Raw genomic sequence first — 18,762 nt, 5'->3', positions numbered from 1 at the left:
TGTGTGATGTGATTACCACAGTACAATAATAATTAGTAATTAATAATTATACTAACTATTTATACACCGACTACTGCGTGTTAGCGTTACGTAAGTTACGTTGATTTACAAACTCGGTGCTCCCAACAGGGTTGCCAGATAGATAAGCTGGTGAACCGCCAATAGAGAGCGTTAAGATCGCCCAAAATAGCCAATGTTAGACATTTCCTAAAATCGCCCAAAATAGCCAATGTATAACATTTCTTTAAGTTAAAATCATCCGAAATAGTCAATTCATTGCACGGCATTATTGGCATTTCTTAAAAATGTCCATAAGATCAAACATTCAGTCACAAAAAAATATTGGGAAGCAATTTGATTTTTAGACCAAATAGCCAATGATAAAAAATAATGATAAGAAAATGGTGTGGTAAAACATAATATTATAATTATTATTACAAAATACAAATGTCTGTTTTAAATTAAAATTATCCTTTTTTAATTATAACATAACAATGAATACAAAATGAATTAATCTCTGTTGGTTTATAAAATAAAATATGTGATATTCTTATTAGAATAAAACTAAAACAATTACAATAGAATAACAAATTTAATCATATAAATTAATTTCCTGGGCACCTTCACTAATAAAAATGTCCATAACTTCATCTAATGTTGTAGCCGAATCCACACTTTCTGATTCTGATGTAGTGATTTTTGGTGAATCGTACATATCAGATGTAAACTTATGAAACATTGTTTCTGTGGGTTTGAAGCTCTTACAGCATATTTTACTGGCCTTATGAAGTGTATTGAAATAAAAAAAAACACATAAACAATTTTAATAAAATTTAGTATTTTTCGTTACTATAATTTACTTACATTAAGATGAAGCCTGATACGAAGAATTGCTTGCAACATATCAACTTGCATACGATTTCTTAATTTACTTTTTACACAATTCATAACACTAAATACGCGTTCCACAATAGCATTGGATAATGGTAGGGAAAGTATTTGCAATACAAATAGAGCCAGGTCCTCAAATTTTTTTTTCCCTCCAGTTTCTTTAATATTCAAAACATCTACCCAAAACTCTTGAGTGTTTTTTTCTTGAATAGGGATTGATGAATCACAAATATCGGAATATCGTAAAGATGTTAGGTTTCTCCACTGTATCTCTAAAATTTCTATATCCGTACTGCATCCTACAAAATATCAAAAGTAACTAATTATTAAATATAAATACTAGTATACTTAGTATAGTATTTCATATATATACTTAAAAGCTCAAGCGGAAGATCAATAAATCTAGGTGAAATAGGCGAAAAAACCATTTTGGGATCAAAATACCGTAACTTTTGAATTGTTTTAGTGTTATGCGGTAGCCGTTTCAGCAGTTCTTCGCAAAGGCGTAACATAAATGCAAAACAACGATTCTGTACTGATTTTAAATCTTCTGGTGAAACAATATTTTTTTTAGCAAGCTCTGTAAATGCAAAGCCAAAATCTACAGATTCTAAAGGTAAAAGCGCATGCGGGTTTGATAATGCTTTTGATATTCTGTCAATTTCGTCAATAAGCAAAGCATTTGGGCACATATCAATATCATAACGAAGAAAACTTGGTTTTATAATACGTTTAACAACTGAAACTAGAAGTAATTTTAAATCTCCGTACACTTTGGTGATATCTGAATTAGTGCTTTGAAAAAGCAAGTTAATATCAGTAACTTCTTTTAAAATTGGTTTTAAAAAATTAAAATATAACAAATTTGAACCATCTTTGTACATTTCATACAATGTCCGTGCACTGTAACATCTTTCTTTTTGTGCTGCCATTTCAAAACATGTTTTGAGTTCAAGCCATTGGTCGAGAATGATTTTAATACAATTATAAAAGGCCAGCCAACGAGTAGCACATAGTTTAACTAATTGCCTTTGTTTACTTTCTGCACCATTAATTGTCTCATATAACCTACTATATTCTATTTTGCGAAGAGCGCTATGTGAAAACCAGGATACGGATTCTCTTAGCATGAATTCAATATGACTAGGTAGAACTTCCGATGCCTTAGAAGAACAAGTGTTGAGGGAGTGGCAAATGCATTTAATTAATTGTAGCTTTGGAGATATTTCTCGTAATAGAGTGAAAAGTGAGTGATTCATACCACATAGGTTACTCGCACCGTCAACACCTAAACCAATTATATTTATGGGATTAAGATTTAGTTGTTTCAAAAATTCAATAGTACCATCGTATAGTGCTACGGCAGTTGCTCGTTCAACTATGACAAAGCCCAAAAACTCATTCCTTATTTGATTTTTTGATTTACTGAAATATCTTATACAATAAGCCATATATTTATTTACAGATACATCAGTAGACTCATCAACTATCAAAGAATATCCAATATCTCCAATGTCTTTTACTAGATCTTCTACAATAGATGGTGATAACACATTCAAAATTAGTTTTGAACATTTAGTTCTATGCAGTTTTAAGTTTTCCAAGTTTGAGCCTTTCCCGAATACCTTTAACATTTCACCAAGATGATCGATACTTCGAATTGACGAATGGGTAGCTATGTGGACAGCAAGCATAATATCAATGTGTTTATTCTCTCTTGATACATTAGATACTCCTAAAATAGTAAATATGTAACTACATAATGTTCATGCAATAAATATGAAAACAAAATATTCTCACCATATGCACTTAACTTAGGTTGTGTTTGAACTACTAAACATTTCATTTTTGAAATATGTTTTGAAGTCTTACTATGACTTAACAAATCACCATGGTGCGCTCTTAGTACCGTTTTACAAACAGAACAATATGCTTCTTTGAAGTCGTTGTTTGCTGATTGCTCGTCTGTGGCCTTCTTAAGCCAGCCTAAATTAATTTGATTAAAATAATTAAATAAATAATATTAAGTTTATAAGTCTTTAATATCTATACAAAAATGTATATTATTATTTATTGTAGATAGGTACCTTTAAATTCTACCTTGCTTTCCCACTCTTTCACATATTTTCTAGTGTACTTTGCCCACTTTGCCATAATTGAAAACTGATCGATGACAATTGAATAATTGATGACTGATTGATTCAATAACTTGAAAATGTTTTTGTTTTATAAGACATTATAGACTATAGTCATTATACCATTTATTGCATTTAATCGATTCTGTGATAATACTGATATTAATATAGTCATGAACATAATGATAACACTATAATAATCACAAACAATCAGTTGGTATATTGGTAGGTTGATTTTATAACCAAACCTGGTTTAAACAGTTCAGTGATAAATATTACCACGGTAGTGGTTTTTAATTAAAATTTTTATTCCAATATATTATTTTATCAAAATGTGGAAAAAATGAAAAAAAAACATAAAATTATCGGCAAATACTTTTTTACTCAAAACGCCGAAACACGCCAATTTGAAATTGTTAAATCGCCCAATTGGCGGTAGCCCGCCAAGTCATAAATTTTGGCGATATTTGGTCACTAAATATAGCCCAATTGGCGATAAACCGCCCAATCTGGCAGCCCTGGCTCCCAACACTTCCGAGATAACAACACTCTGAACTCGGCGCCGCGTTCCCGCGCAGCAGCTGTCGTATCTACGTTCATACCGATAACCTCACGAAAATATGGTATTTTTTGCGCGCGCATCTCAGCGGCTGTAGTAGTTGTCGTAAGACGATCACCAGCAGCTCTGGATACTGGATAATAATAATAATAATAATAATAATGGAAGCAGGTTAAAAAATATTCTTTCCGTCGGCGAACCACCCCGTGCCCCGTCTCGAACGACTCGTCAAGTCGTAACAGCGCGTTCCATACTTCCACGAACGCCACTATACGTTTTGAACATAATAATAATAATATTATGAACGCTATTATTTATAATAATTTATTACTACTACTACTACTATGACGAGCAATAATCATTAAATCTGCCATAGTCGTTGATAATATTACGACGAAAAAATAACAGACAAAAATCACTGTCCCCCCGGCAGCGTTTCGTTAATTTTTTGGGCGACGACTCGTGTACCGCCCGGTCGCTCATCTCGTCGTCCGGACGTCAAGACTCGCGGCAAGTGGCAACGGTGGCCGGCTCGACACTCGCCAGTCGTTCGTCTACAAGTCCGCTAGTCGGCAGCCGCTACGACTCGCGCCGCTCACAGTGATATACAGCCCCACAGAACATCGCGCCCGAGTGCGCTTCACTGTTCAGTCAGTGTTCAGTGACCAGTGTGCGTCGCTCGCGGTTCGCACGTGAGCGGACGTTAGTTATTGTTCTCTCCCGAGGCCGCGTTTAGGAGGAAGTGGTCGAATACGTTGTTTTTCATTTTTATGATATTTTGAAGATCATTAATTTCGATCACTTAGGAGATTGTCGACCACCGTTTGAAATGTCTCCTGTTTGGCGGGCAACAGACTCGTCGCCGTGACCATAATTAATAAAATAACTATTTTAACTATAGTTTCGTATAGTCCATAATAACTACTACTGCGTGCAGCTACAACTCGTGTTCATCGCCGGAGTTGTGGACATCGACAACTGCACGCCTTGAAGTCGTCTTCATTAAAATATACCTAGTTAATATTATTATTAATAATAATAATTGTAATTATCGTATTCATGGTGAGTTTTCTTCATACGTTTACGTTTCTATATCCATAATATTTTTATTATTGTTCGTATTTATCTAATTGTATGCTTGGTTGAATTAAAATGTATTTTTGTATGAGAGTAGTATATTTGAATAAATATCCATATTATTCCCACTTGAATAATTGTTCGTTGATATTTTTACTCAAAAAAAAAAAAATATATATATATATATATATATAATATATTATGGAGCATTAGAATATTTTCAATATTTTTAATAGAATAATAAATAATACCTATTTAATAAGAAAAAAAATTGTAATATAAAGTTTAATCTGAAATTAAGGTTCAGATCCTTGATACCCTGCAATTTTTAGTAAATAATATGAGCTTAAAGTATTGCTAGTTTAACTCATTTAAGAATAATATTAAGATCTATTAAAAATATACTTTAAAAACTTAAGTATTGATGAATTAATATTTTGAACTAGTATAGTAGTATACCTATCGGTCATTTTTATATAACATAGAACAATTTATACATTTTACTAAATAATATTTATTCAAAATTTTAAGATGTATTAAAAATAGTTTTATAGTTGTTTTTTAATTTTAAATAGGTAGATACACTTGCAAACATTAATATTTAAGGGTTAGAAACCTTGTATTTTGTAATGAATATTTTTTTAATCGATGTAGGTATCAAATACTTTATTACCTATTTAATTTAATTCAAAAACATTTTTTCTTAAACTTTTTAAAAATATTATTATGAATGTATTTGCTTATAAAACCATGTTAAATTAATTTTGGTCCAACAATTCATTTCTAACAATAAAATATTTTCTCAATAACATCTTAACAATTTTTAGAAGTCTTTGAGAATCAAACCGAAATAGTAAAATTGATTACCATTTTGTTTTTATTTTTAATAAATGTGGTTATACCAGTGGCATAGCTAGATGCTTTTTCTTGGGTAGACCCAATATTTTGATGTATTGATTATTAATAAATATTTGTATTAAATAAAAAAGTAAAAGGATATCGTATATTATACATTTATTATATTATAAGTATTTATTTTAAAATGTAAAACTCATAGTACCTACCAATATTAGTCTTATAGACTACACATTAAATATGATATAAAACATTTTTTTGGGGGAGAAAAGTGGGTAGGCCCAGGCCTACCAGGCCTACCCGCTGGCTATAACACTGGGTAATACTATTCTCAACTAGTAACTACCATATTAAAGAAATTCTTGTTACGTGTATATATCTAAATTAATAATACAAATTAAATTGACTAACCTGATGATTATTAGTGTTATTGTAAGAATCTCAATAGTTTGAATACATATTTTTCTATTGTTTTAAGATCTTTCAATTTTTTTTATACCTCTATATTGAAAGTAGGTTTCTGCATTATTTGAAATATAATGATTTAATATATTTAAATAATTACTTTGAAGATATTTAAAAACTTTCTTAATTGAATTGTGGTTACATTTATATATTTTTTATTAATAGGAATTGATATATTTGATTTTTGTTTTATTTTGTAAAATATTTTAAAGAATTTCAAAGGATATTTTCTTGTTAAATAATTTGAACTATAGCTTTTTTAATGTCATTCTATAAATGGTAGAGTACTTGTATATGTCAAAGTATCTTAATATTGTGCCAAGTATAGTATACACATGCCACTATCTAATTACTGACCTAATTAATTTAAAATTTATTTTAACTTTGCTCCTCTCTTGCCCTGTAATATATTTTCAAATAAATGTATTTTATATTTATACTTATTGTATGAAATAGTTTCATAATTTTGTGCCCTAATCAATTTTTATTTTATATGTTTTTATTTTTCTCTTATAAATCTTTTTTTATTTTTACAGATAAATCTCAAAAGTATATTTTAGTAATATACAAGTCAATAGCAAGTCTATAGAAAATGAACAATAAATCATACTCAATATTAACCAAAGACATGATTAATAATTCTGAACATGATGAAACTGTACCAGAAAACTGTTTTTGTCCCGTATGCAATGTACATATGAATAGAATAAAGAGATCTCGACCACTTGATACTCATCAAGAACATAATGCATTTTCACCAGATGGCATGAAAGAACGGTGGTGCCCTATCGATCGGTTACAAACTCTTCGTACAAATGGATATCAAACAACAGATCATAGTTCAGAAAGACTGATAAAATTAAATCCCTATCCAATTTTGGATACTGATCCTATATTAGACAATTTAAACTACTCTAATGCATTATCCAAATCGCCTCATTCATTAGGTATGTAAAAAAAAACTAAACATTTTTATTAGTTTATTAAAATGTATTATTTATAATAAAAATTTATGTTATATGTTAATAATTTGCACAATGTAAACATAAGATTAAATTTTTAAAAATAAATAAATTAGATAGATTTTAATTTACCATTAAATACCAATTTTTTTAAAGGAAACAAAAAGAAAGATTATTCAACACAAACTATGTATGAAATAGAACAAAATGGTAGACACAATGATGTTTTTCAATATCATAATAATTCAAGGCAATGGGAAGAAAATGAGAACTGTGTAGATCAAGAGGAATTCAAAAATATTGATCAATTTAATTATACATCAATTAAAAAGTATGATGTGCACATGAGACAACCTCCTGTTCATCGCCAACGCAAGGTACGTTTTACAGTATTTAAAAAGTATTTTTTATTTATCTGTATTTTAAATTATGTACAATTATACTTTAGATATTACCAACAGTTCCTCCTAAGCCTCTTATTTCCACAAATTGTACACATAAGATAGGATGCTCATCTTTAACCAATGGTCATTTGAATAATACAAGTCCAAAGAATAAAGATATCATGGACATTCCAAATCAGAAAATACTTGTCAACCATGTACGAAAAGCTGTACTTGTACCTGTAGTATCAAAAGAAACATATAAATCAATGAATCATATTAAAGATACACTTAAGGTAAAAGAATCATTGATAATTACTAAAGAAGATGAACAAATTCACGAACAAACAAGTTCAAAACCAGAATTAATACTTAATAGTGATGTCTATGAAAAATCAAAATTATCTGATAATAATTGTAAAATATTAAATCCTAAAACTAGATGGCAAACTGATAATATAAATAACACAACTGTGTTTCCTATTAAGTAAGAATAAAATAAACTTTTCAATTAAATATATTATTTTAAAATCAATTATTGAATTATTTTTTTCAGTTCAATTAAAACACATGTGGAATTAACTTCTGAAAGTAAATATTAAATAAAACTTGTCATAATACTACATTTTTGTTTATATTAATTTATGTACTGTTTCTATAGTAGATGCTCAAATAAGCTTAGAATCTCCAAAAGTGCAACCCCTAAACAAAAGGATAGAACAAGATTTTGTAATTGATGAACCAAATAAATTAGCTTTTGACCATTTGTTTTCAGGTATTATATGTCAAAATAAAATTTTAATAAAAAAAAAAACCTAATGTATACTTGTAAAATAATGATAATTTGGAATACAAAAAAATTACAGGTACTCAAAAACAAAAAGATAATTTTGAATATCATTCAGCCTTAAGACCTAGTTTATTTTCTAATATGCCTCCATACATACGATTTTCTTCTCATGATATTAAAGGTACCAATGTTTTTATTTATTACTTAGACAAAAATTATTAATTATAATTTTTATTGCAGGTGAATCATTTCCATTGTCTTTACAAAAGTTATTAAAATGGAAACTGAGTTCCATAACTCCAATTGTTGTACGTCGAACTATTCAAAATAGTGGTTTTAAACTTGTTAGAAGTGAGTATAGTATAGTTCTAAATACAACTAATCTATCCCATCTAAATGTAATTTTTTTATGCAATCATTGTGGTGTTATACCTGCTATTTTTATGATTTGTTTGATGTTGCATATCTACCTAATTCATTAATAATGCTACCACAATCTGATTGCCTGTTCCAATATTTTTTCCTTTTTCTTTTAAAATTATATAAATATTAATAATTAATAATGTTTATTTTTATTTTTAAGAATCTAATGATTGGGTTGGAACTTGGGGTAAACATATGAAATCATTATGTTTCAAAACACTTCGAGAACAGCAAAAACTTAACCATTTTCCGGGTACTTTTCAAATTGGTCGCAAAGATAGATTATGGAAAAACTTGCATAGATTAATGTTAAAATATGGTAAAGAGCATTTTGGTTTTATACCCACATCATATATATTACCTCAAGAAGCTAGAATTTTAAGACAAGTTTGGGAGAAAAATGATGAAGATAAATGGATTGTTAAACCGGTATTATATTTAAAATTGTACTATAAAAAAATGATTAAACTAATATCGTAATTTTTTTTTTTTTACTTATAGCCAGCATCTGCTAGAGGAACTGGAATTCGTGTTATATCAAAATGGAGTCAAATACCAAAGAAGGTACCTTTAGTTGTACAGAGATATATAGATAATCCATATTTAATCAATGACACCAAATTTGATTTAAGACTCTATATACTTATCACTTCAATTAATCCACTTCGTATATATCTTTATGATAACGGACTTGTACGATTTGCTTCAGGTATAATCATTTTAGTTATTTGATTGAAATTATCACTTATTTATTTGTAATATTTCAGTTAAGTATTCATCTGATCTTAACACACTTTGTGATCGATATATGCATTTGACAAATTATAGTATTAACAGACTTAGTAGTCAGTATACTCAAAATGAAGATGCTGATGCATGTCAAGGTCATAAATGGTAAATGTATCTATTTTGTATATTTATTTTAGATTTAAATTTGGATTTGTATTTTAAATAATGTTATGATTTCTAATTAATATTATAATAATTTAGGACATTACGGTCATTATGGACATACATGGAGAAAGAACGCAAAGTTGATGTTAAAAAACTGTGGGAGAGCTTAGAAGATCTAATTGTAAAAACAGTTATTAGTGGTGAATCACCTATGAGTCAAATGTGTCGTTCAAATCTGAGTAATAGATATAATGCATATGAATTATTTGGAATAGATGTTTTGTTTGATGAATACCTTAAACCTTGGATACTAGAGGTAATTCAAATTAATTTTTGCAATAAAAAATTATTGAATGATTTTATTTTATTACAATATTGTAATATTAGGTCAATATATCTCCTTCATTACATTCATCTTCTCCGCTTGATTTGGCTGTCAAAGGACCATTAGTCCAAGATCTAATGAATATGGTTGGTTATCATATCCCAAACAAGATGTCTTCCAGTACACATGTGAGTTATATTTACTTGTACAAAATATAAGTTTAATTTAATTTATATAATGAACCTTCAATAATTTTTTTTTCTAAATTAAAATATTTGTGTAGAATACTTTACTCAAGATGTTAGGAGTAAAATCTCCACTATGTTATGATAAGAGATTATATACATTCAATTTATCTGCTAAAGAAAAAGAAAAACAAGAATATTATACAAATGTTGAATCCAGAGAAGAAGTACTAAATTATTAATTACAATTAAAAATATAAATATATTATAAACTTTCAATTTTTTTTAGTATATTGACAGTATATTAGATGATCTATTACCTGATGATATTCGACATCTTATTATTTATGAAGATGAACTTACACAGATTGGCTCGTATGTATTCCATTAAAATATTATTTTTTCTATATATTAATATCTTAATGTAAATCAAAAACACACTATTAAGAATTTTTCATTATAGATTTCAAAAAGTATTTCCAACAACTTCATCTTTTAAATATCATCAATACTTTGATGGTTCCAGATATTACAATATGCTTTTTGATGCATGGGAATGTAAATATAATAAAAACAGAGAAGAAGGCAAGTATTATTATTAAAAAATTGATGTATATATTCATTTATTTCAAAATTTAACGTAAATAATTTTATTATCAAGGTATTGCTGTACTAGAAAAGTTATGTCAGTTAAAAATTCACTTGGAAGTACCAGATATTGATGAAGAACAATCAAAAGTAACATATTTAATTATTAAAATATAAATATTATAAGTATTTATTTGAGAAAATTAATTAAACACTTATATAAAGTCATGTAAATGATTTTAAAAGTTTATACATATATATATCATACTTTTAAATTATCAAAAATTAAAAATTTACCAGTTCATTCGCCTATAAACTAAAGATAGAACATGTATTTTCATTTATTTCCACTTTTTAAATTAATTACATATTAATTTATTTCTAATTAATATTTTGTTAATTTATAGTATGAAAATATCATTTTTCGTAGTTTTAAATTCACAAAATCATACTAATTTCATCAGTTTTATTTTCATGAAAATGATCGCCATTGTTAGGAAACTAAAATTAGTTAATTTTATTAATACTGACATAAATACAATTATTAGTTTGAAATTGTAGAGGACAATATAATATTTGATATTGATTACATAAGAACATTTAAATTATGACTTACATGTTTAAAAGCATTATTTGTATGTGTTTTCATAAATAAATAATAAAACATAGTTAGATTATTTACCATATTCAAGCTATGTTTAGTTTCAGGCACTCTTCTAAAATCTTAGATTTTAATTTAATGTGTACCGACTTTAAGAATTAATGTTTAATTATTAATTTTCTGATCTGACCTTAAAAAAAAAAATTAATTAACCAATTAATTAAATTTATATTATTAACCCTCTAGATGTCATATTGTAACATTACCTAACTAATAAGTCAACAATTTAACAATTTTAAAAGGTAAAGAAGTAGGATAGTTAATAATAAAACAATAAGTAATAAATTTGCTTCTTAAAATTCATATCAATATTTATTTATTCTCTCCAATCAATCTAATCACAAAGGGATAAATTAAAAAATAAGTTTTTTTCTCATCTGATCGCTATTATATACTATCTGAATATGAACTTAAGATTTAAGAAAATTACCGTGATGTTTAATGGTGATTATTATTTGGTATTGTTATGAAGTCAATTATTACCAAAATAAATATAATCACTCCACCATTCAAATGGAAATAAAATCAGCTGCTACCAATACGTGTGAAAGAAACCATACATTTTTCTCTAATCTAATTAGACCTAAGAACTTAATGCACAAATAAAATACTAACTATACTTATAAATGTATCAATTAGATAAAATTTAATTATAAATAAATTTGTTCATTATATTGACTGGTGGTTTATATTAGTTTTGTGGTATGATTTTTAATAATAAAATACTGAAAAAGTTTCTCTGTCATAATGTCATATAAAAGATTTAAAATACACATTAAGTAGATGATTTTTATTGGATATGGTAAATTCAATGATAATCATTTTTATAAAAAACTATTCTGAGTAGAGAGAGTAGAGATCATGTTTCAGATTACAATTTATATTACTCATTTTAGATATGTTTAATAATTTAGTTTTCTATTTGTGGTATAAACTTAAAGTTGTCAAACACATTGCATATATTTATTGTTATTAACTTAAAATTCAATAACCTAAATAACCCAACGAGTCATAGAGGAGTATAAATTGGTTCATAGTATTAAAGGGTTACATTTCTTTTTAAATATTTAAAAAAATTTATTGTATGTAGAAAATAATAACATACATTAAAAAATATTCAAGGCCTTATGCTTAATATTTTTGAATTATAATAAAATTACCAAAATCATTATTATTAAATATTTTAATTTTCTCAATATTAGAATTATCGATGCCCATAAAAATAATTATGCATTATATGTAGTTTGAATGTTTTTAAATTGCTGTTAACTACAATTTTATTTTTAACTTTAAAACATTACATTTTTTATAAAAAAAAAACTTAAAAAAACCTTAAAATTTTTATTTTACAAATAGCTTAAAAAGAGTCAACCTAATGCCTTTGATTTGAGTTCAAATTGAAGCATTTTCCTGCTTCAGAACATAATAACAAAACAAAATAAATATTTTAAAAACCAATATATTTATTGTTCTGCTCTGGATCATAATAAATTACAAAATACATATTTTAAGTTGATTTTATTTTACTTTTTGTTATTTAAAAAATGCAGATTCAAGTAAACGAATTTAAAAAAAAATTACCAATTTTATTAATAACTTAAAATAATTTTGATAATGCAATTATTATTATACTATAATTATTTTAAATATACTTCATCATTTTATCATAAAATATTTTTTGATAAAATATATTGGTTTATAATTATTTAAATTTCTTTACCACTTGTTAAAATACAAATTAAATATTTAATTTATTAATTCTTTATGCTTTTAATAATTATTAAGGAGCCAATTATGTGGTGCTTCAGAAATGCGTATTACGCCTATAAAAATGTTAAATTTTGTAAGTGGGTGGTATTTTTATTTGGAGTTTTCTTAGCATGTGAATTTAAGTGTTTTATCACTGTGAAGTAATTATAAACCTAGTATAGCCTTTAAATGAAAATTAGAAAAAAATGGTTACTGTTGCATTCCATTTAAAATTTTTCCATATTAATTTAGTTTTTACTATACTTTACTTTATTGAAATAGATATTATTTGTTATGGCTCAGTGTTTAAGTGTTGAGGGTTATAGTAATAATGGTATAACCCAGATATTTAGATTTCTTTAGAAGAATAAACAATATTAATAATAATGTATAAATCGTTATTTATGAAAAATTTCTGATATCTGATGTTATTGTTATTATAAATGCATTACTATTATTAGCTTAATATAATATGATTTTTGTGGCAATTTGATTTAATTTAAGCAAAAGAACAAAAATATCTACATAAAAATAAAACTTAAGGTACTATAATACAATAGTTATTTATTTTTATTGTTTTATTGCAAAAAACATTGTTTCTAGCTTTTGGCGACAGTTGATAAATAATATTGTATTAAATTGTGTGACAAATTAGATCTGTATTAGGTAAAATAAAATATTACAGTGTTAATCTTAGGTTGTACCCTGTAGAAATAAGTAGTATTCTTATTAATTTTAAATATTTTAAGCAGGCTATTAGTAGTTATAATTCAATCAAACTTACTCAGTATTATTTTAAATACATGTTTATAATGTGTATCAATTATCATATAATTTAGTTATAACAATGTGTTTAAGCGCTGTAATTGTTTTTAATGTTTTATAAATTGAAATTATGTTTATGGATGGGTTATTTTGAGTCTTAGTTTTTAATAATCTTTAATGGTTATTTTTATAATGGATTATAATTTAGAAAAGACGAGAGAGATTGTTAGAGATTGTTGAATTTTAAAATCATTCATAAATATAATTTTAGTTTTATTAGTTTAGTTATTAGGTTAGTTGATTTTAGTGTTAAAGGTTGTTTAATTGATGTTTAATAAGATGATACAATCATATGTGTTGTCTCTGTTTTATGTACACCACATAGCAAATTTGTGTTCAGTAGAACCAATTGTGTGTTTAAAGATTTAATATTTGAGTAAATTGATCTATTATTAAAGTAAAAGATAAGATTATCGATAGAGAGTGTTGGCTTGTTTCAATACTTTAATTTCTAAGGAAGTTATGAGTATTTTAAATATTACAAGTTTAAAATGCTTATATTTATCCTAAAAATTAAAATATTGAAAAAAGCCAATGCTTAAATATAGATTATATTCTTACCTATAACTTTGATTATTGATATATATGTTTATGTATTTACATATATTCACTTTGTTAAAGTTAATAACATACAATTGGTTCTACTGAATGCAAATTTGCTGTATTTTATGTTTGAAGACAAAGGTCAAAGACAATATAATATGCAGAGATAGCATCCTCTTAAGGGGAATTGGATAAACACGTCTTCACAATCAAAATTTATTTTAAATTTGTAATAATAATAATAATAATTGGATAAAAAATGGATCACTTAACTAATAACATTAAATAATACACATTAAGTAACAAATAATGTGATAATAAAATAAATAACAATCTATTGAATATAATTATCCATATTATCGCAATTATCCAATTATTTTTTTACTTTTTGTTACAACACATTTTTATTGTATGCCATGGCCCATGGTGAATAAATTATATATTTATTCACTAAAGATGACTAATTGTATTTTGGGCTTTTCTATTTTTATTAACAAAAAAAGTATGCATCAAAATATTGAACTAATCAAAATACATTATTTCTCTAAAATTTATTACAATTTTATTTTATAAAAATAATAGATGATTAGAATCAATAAAAATGTTATGAAATTGTTATAATATTTACTTACTTAAAACAAATACAGTAGATGTCGCTTATACGACTCACTTTGGAACAAGCACAAAATGAGTCTTATAACTAAAGTGCAGATTTGTATGCATTTACATATTTATTCTGGTTGATCATAAGATATGCTAACTGAGCACAACATTTATTTCATGACAAAACAATTTAAAAAATGAAACTTTTTAGTGCATACTTTTACATATTTTGACATTTTTCTATTTTAAAATTTTAATTGCATTTTAATACATATTTTGATGTTTTTTTTTTTATGTTTTTTAGACATTTTTTTTAAATATTTACTATTGTCTATTAAAATATAAGAAAAAATAATATTTTTATAGTTTCGATTAATATCTAAATTAATTAATAAGTATACTTGTTGTAGGTATAAATGGTTTTTCAAAATATGGCCTTTAGACTTAAATCAGTAATTGAGAAAATAAAACATGTAAACTAAGATAAGAAAATATCGATTACGACTATGATTGAACATTGACAGTAAAAATGTTCAATTTTAACATTTTAGGGCATATATTTATGCATATTTAATGTTTTTTTAGCAAATATATTTGGTTGGTTTTTAATGCATATAAATCTGCGCTCTACTTATAATCGAACAAATCTCATAGGTGTAATGAGAAAAAAAACATAATTTTTAATTATTTATGAATTTTATTCGATTACATATATTTTGCTTTTACCTTTAATCTACTCTAATACGTATTACTTATTATTTATTAGTAAATAAATTAAATCAGATAATACAATAAAACTGAATTTTTTATAATGTATTTTGATATGTCCTGACTGGACTGTTCCAGACAATTTTGAATCTAATAAGTGACTGAACCATGTATCCATGAGTCTATAAGCGGCGTTCACTGTATATATTTATTTTAATTTTTCGTAGATTTCATAAATAATAACAAAATAACTATATTATTCAAGGTTTATCATATTTTTTAAATTGTGTAATTTACCTTAACTAGTATGTATTAAATTTTTCTTTAGTAATTAATGATCAATGATTGTGAATTAAATTTGTCTATGAGTTGTACTAAGTTTATCATGCCATTACCCTTTGTGTTTTTATTATCTTAGTTAATATTTTATTTAAATATTAGTGTTTAATTTACTTTATTTTTATTTGTTAGACTTGCGACATCCACCAAAATACACAAATGGAAGTTGAAAAATCAGACAATGATAAATTAATTGACCAACATCAAGCGGTCATCAGGTAATCTGATAACTAATCATGTATACTTAATTACATTTTTTGTTTTTTTTTTTGTTTTTTTAAATATAATTAATACCATACAATTTTATTTAATCGTTTTTTTTTTTTTTATTATTATTATTATTATTACTTTTATTATTGCTTATTTGATTTACATACATTTTTATTTTTATGTTTATATTTTGGCTTTAGTGAAAATCTAACCTTACACTAGAGTCTGAAATTATCACATGCGGATAAAATGTATTTACAAATGTCTTTTGTTAGATGGTTATTTAAAAATTAAAATTGTTTTTATGTAGTTTTCAGTCATGAGAAATTCGTTTAAAACTAGAAATTATTTTTTAAACTTTTGTATGTGTATTGATTTATAATGTATATTATCTCTAAATGAGAAATATTTTTTTCCATAGTACCAACACCCTGTTTTTTAAAAGTATTTAATTTAACACTCCATTTTCTAATGTATATATTATTATAAAAAAAAATATAGTTAGTTTGTATTTACTACTTAATGGCTTATTACTTCTTCTTACTAACTCATTTATTAATTTATTATAAAAGCATGTTTATGGGTTTTATATTTATTTTTATTATGTGTACTGTGTGTTTTTGATATACTGGTATAGTGTTTCAAACACTGACCTATGTATTTTTTATATTTGTCTATCAGTCATTTTTCAATGTCTGCTGCTGAACGTCGTCATATGGTGTATACATCTATAACAATGTCTGATGAAGGAGATTGGATTAGTGATGATTTTCCATTTGATGATGATTCTACATCAGCAACCAGTCATCCAATGGTTTCCTGATATATAACCATGTTAATGAACACAAAGCATGCAATAACATCAAACCGATTGCGTTTGTATGGTTTTGTTCATGGCTTTTGGACTTGGCTAAAAACACATATTAATTAATTTTTTTTTATTAAACTAAAAATAATAAATTGTGATAATTTGGATGTATTTCTAAGAATAGAGAAAACAAAGTTTAGTTACTTTTTAGAATTGAAGATTGAGGTAATGTAAATAATATTTGTTACATTCTTAGTAGTTGAGGAGTTGTTAAAGATAAGTGTGTACATTTTTATTCTGTGATCAGATGAATTAAACTATATTTTTTTTTTGGGGGGGGGCTTTACTTGTCCGTAAATTGTTTATTAAATGCTGTTTTGCACGGATAAGAACCATCCTGTCAATATTCCTAGTTATACCATATTTTTATCATTAAGTTTTTGTTGTGATCATTAGTTTTTTATTTATAATTGTTGCATTATGGGTTCTTTCCCATGTGAAACCATTTTTAAGTATAATTTTGTAATTACTCAACAACTGACTGTATAATATGTGTTACTGATGAGAAACCACTTGTTTTGTTACTTTGAAATAGTTCTTAAAAGTTAAAATTGTCTATATCACATAAACACGGATGTATTCTCTTAAAGATAGATATTAATTTTAGTTATATTTGCATGTGGTAAAGGAAAGAAAGTTAAATTGTTGTTAATGGTATATTTTTAAAATTATTTGCAATTTTGGTTTTTTATACCAATTAATTTTTTATAACCATACTCAATTTTAAACAAACAAGATAATATTAATATTAATAATAATTTTATTAAAAGATTCTCAACTCATTTTATATAATATTTAATTAATACTTTATTTAATTTTTTGTTTTAAATTATTACAATAAATTAACATGATAAAAAATCTTAAATATTGACATAATACATGCTTCCGTAGGATTTTTAATGTCTAACTTACATTAATTTATCATTATTATTATATTTTGTGAATAAATCACTGCCATGTATCTTTAGTTTAATACACATTTCAATTTAGGTTTTGTATTAAAAAAATTACATTTTTACTAATTTTGACCAAAAATATTTAAGCTTCAAGTTAAATATTCTATCATATTATAGTTTAAAACAGTGGCCAATATATATTAATTTCATAAATTAATAAATATTATTTAGATATTATTATAAAGTTGTTATAATATTAATTTTTTCACTAAAATTTTCAAAATAAATCAATAATAAGTAAGGTTATCATTGTTTAATTAAATTTGGCCATGCAGTTATATATATTGAAATTGTCCAGAAACAAATTTTTAAGTAAAGTATTCATTTTATTTTAAAATTGCTTCAACTTTTTAATTTGTAAAATAAATTGATATACCTAAGTAGATAATTATTCTGTTTTGTTATACATGATTGAATTTAAATGTGTTCATATATATACATATATATATATATATATTATATAATATTTATGATATTTTATACAAATTCTAAGTACTCATATTGAAGGTTATACTAATTTTAATTAAATTTGAAGACAATATTACATTTATTTAGTTTAATTAATATTAGATTCAATAAAATTTATTTGTTTATAGATTTTGTGAATTGTAACCATTTTATGTTATACAATTTTATCTTTTTAATAAACTAATCAATGAAAAAGTGAACAGAATCAAAAATTAATTCACATCAAAGAAGGTTGTTTTTAATTTAACTTATTTACATATTTATTTATGTACTTATAGTGTATAAGCAATGTCAAAACAA

At 25.2% G+C, this 18,762-nt stretch overlaps 2 protein-coding genes across 4 annotated transcripts; one reads left to right on the top strand and one right to left on the bottom strand.

Annotated features, from left to right (window-relative positions):
• Window positions 1–402: 402 nt before the first annotated feature.
• LOC114130437 (uncharacterized) lies at window positions 403–3,127 on the bottom strand. 2 transcript variants are annotated; one of them, XM_050203140.1, is made up of 5 exons: window positions 2,979–3,127; window positions 2,692–2,877; window positions 2,237–2,626; window positions 865–1,190; window positions 403–781 (listed from the first exon to the last, which is right to left on the bottom strand). In XM_050203140.1, exons 1-5 carry the CDS (start codon window positions 3,043–3,045, stop codon window positions 593–595), a joined length of 1,158 nt encoding a protein of 385 aa, XP_050059097.1. In that variant the 5' UTR covers window positions 3,046–3,127; the 3' UTR covers window positions 403–592. The 2 variants fall into 2 exon arrangements, with proteins under 2 accessions (XP_050059097.1, XP_027851216.2); XM_027995415.2 differs by lacking the exons at window positions 2,237–2,626; window positions 2,692–2,877; window positions 2,979–3,127 and adding an exon at window positions 1,265–2,000.
• Window positions 3,128–3,773: 646 nt separating this feature from the next.
• LOC114128347 (tubulin monoglutamylase TTLL4-like) lies at window positions 3,774–17,139 on the top strand. 2 transcript variants are annotated; one of them, XM_027992842.2, is made up of 19 exons: window positions 3,774–4,647; window positions 6,519–6,929; window positions 7,101–7,321; window positions 7,393–7,814; window positions 7,884–7,918; window positions 7,992–8,102; window positions 8,194–8,298; window positions 8,358–8,468; window positions 8,701–8,969; window positions 9,042–9,249; window positions 9,308–9,434; window positions 9,531–9,750; window positions 9,822–9,947; window positions 10,043–10,171; window positions 10,234–10,319; window positions 10,408–10,529; window positions 10,606–10,682; window positions 16,093–16,178; window positions 16,852–17,139. In XM_027992842.2, exons 2-19 carry the CDS (start codon window positions 6,575–6,577, stop codon window positions 16,991–16,993), a joined length of 2,952 nt encoding a protein of 983 aa, XP_027848643.2. In that variant the 5' UTR covers window positions 3,774–4,647; window positions 6,519–6,574; the 3' UTR covers window positions 16,994–17,139. The 2 variants fall into 2 exon arrangements, with proteins under 2 accessions (XP_027848643.2, XP_027848642.2); XM_027992841.2 differs by having other exon boundaries at window positions 3,775–4,647; window positions 7,989–8,102.
• The last annotated feature ends 1,623 nt before the right edge of the window (window positions 17,140–18,762 follow it).

Source organism: Aphis gossypii, chromosome 3 (genome assembly GCF_020184175.1).
Source record: "Aphis gossypii isolate Hap1 chromosome 3, ASM2018417v2, whole genome shotgun sequence".
NCBI classification, from domain to species: domain Eukaryota; kingdom Metazoa; phylum Arthropoda; class Insecta; order Hemiptera; family Aphididae; genus Aphis; species Aphis gossypii.
This window is presented reverse-complemented; position numbering and strand designations above follow the sequence as displayed.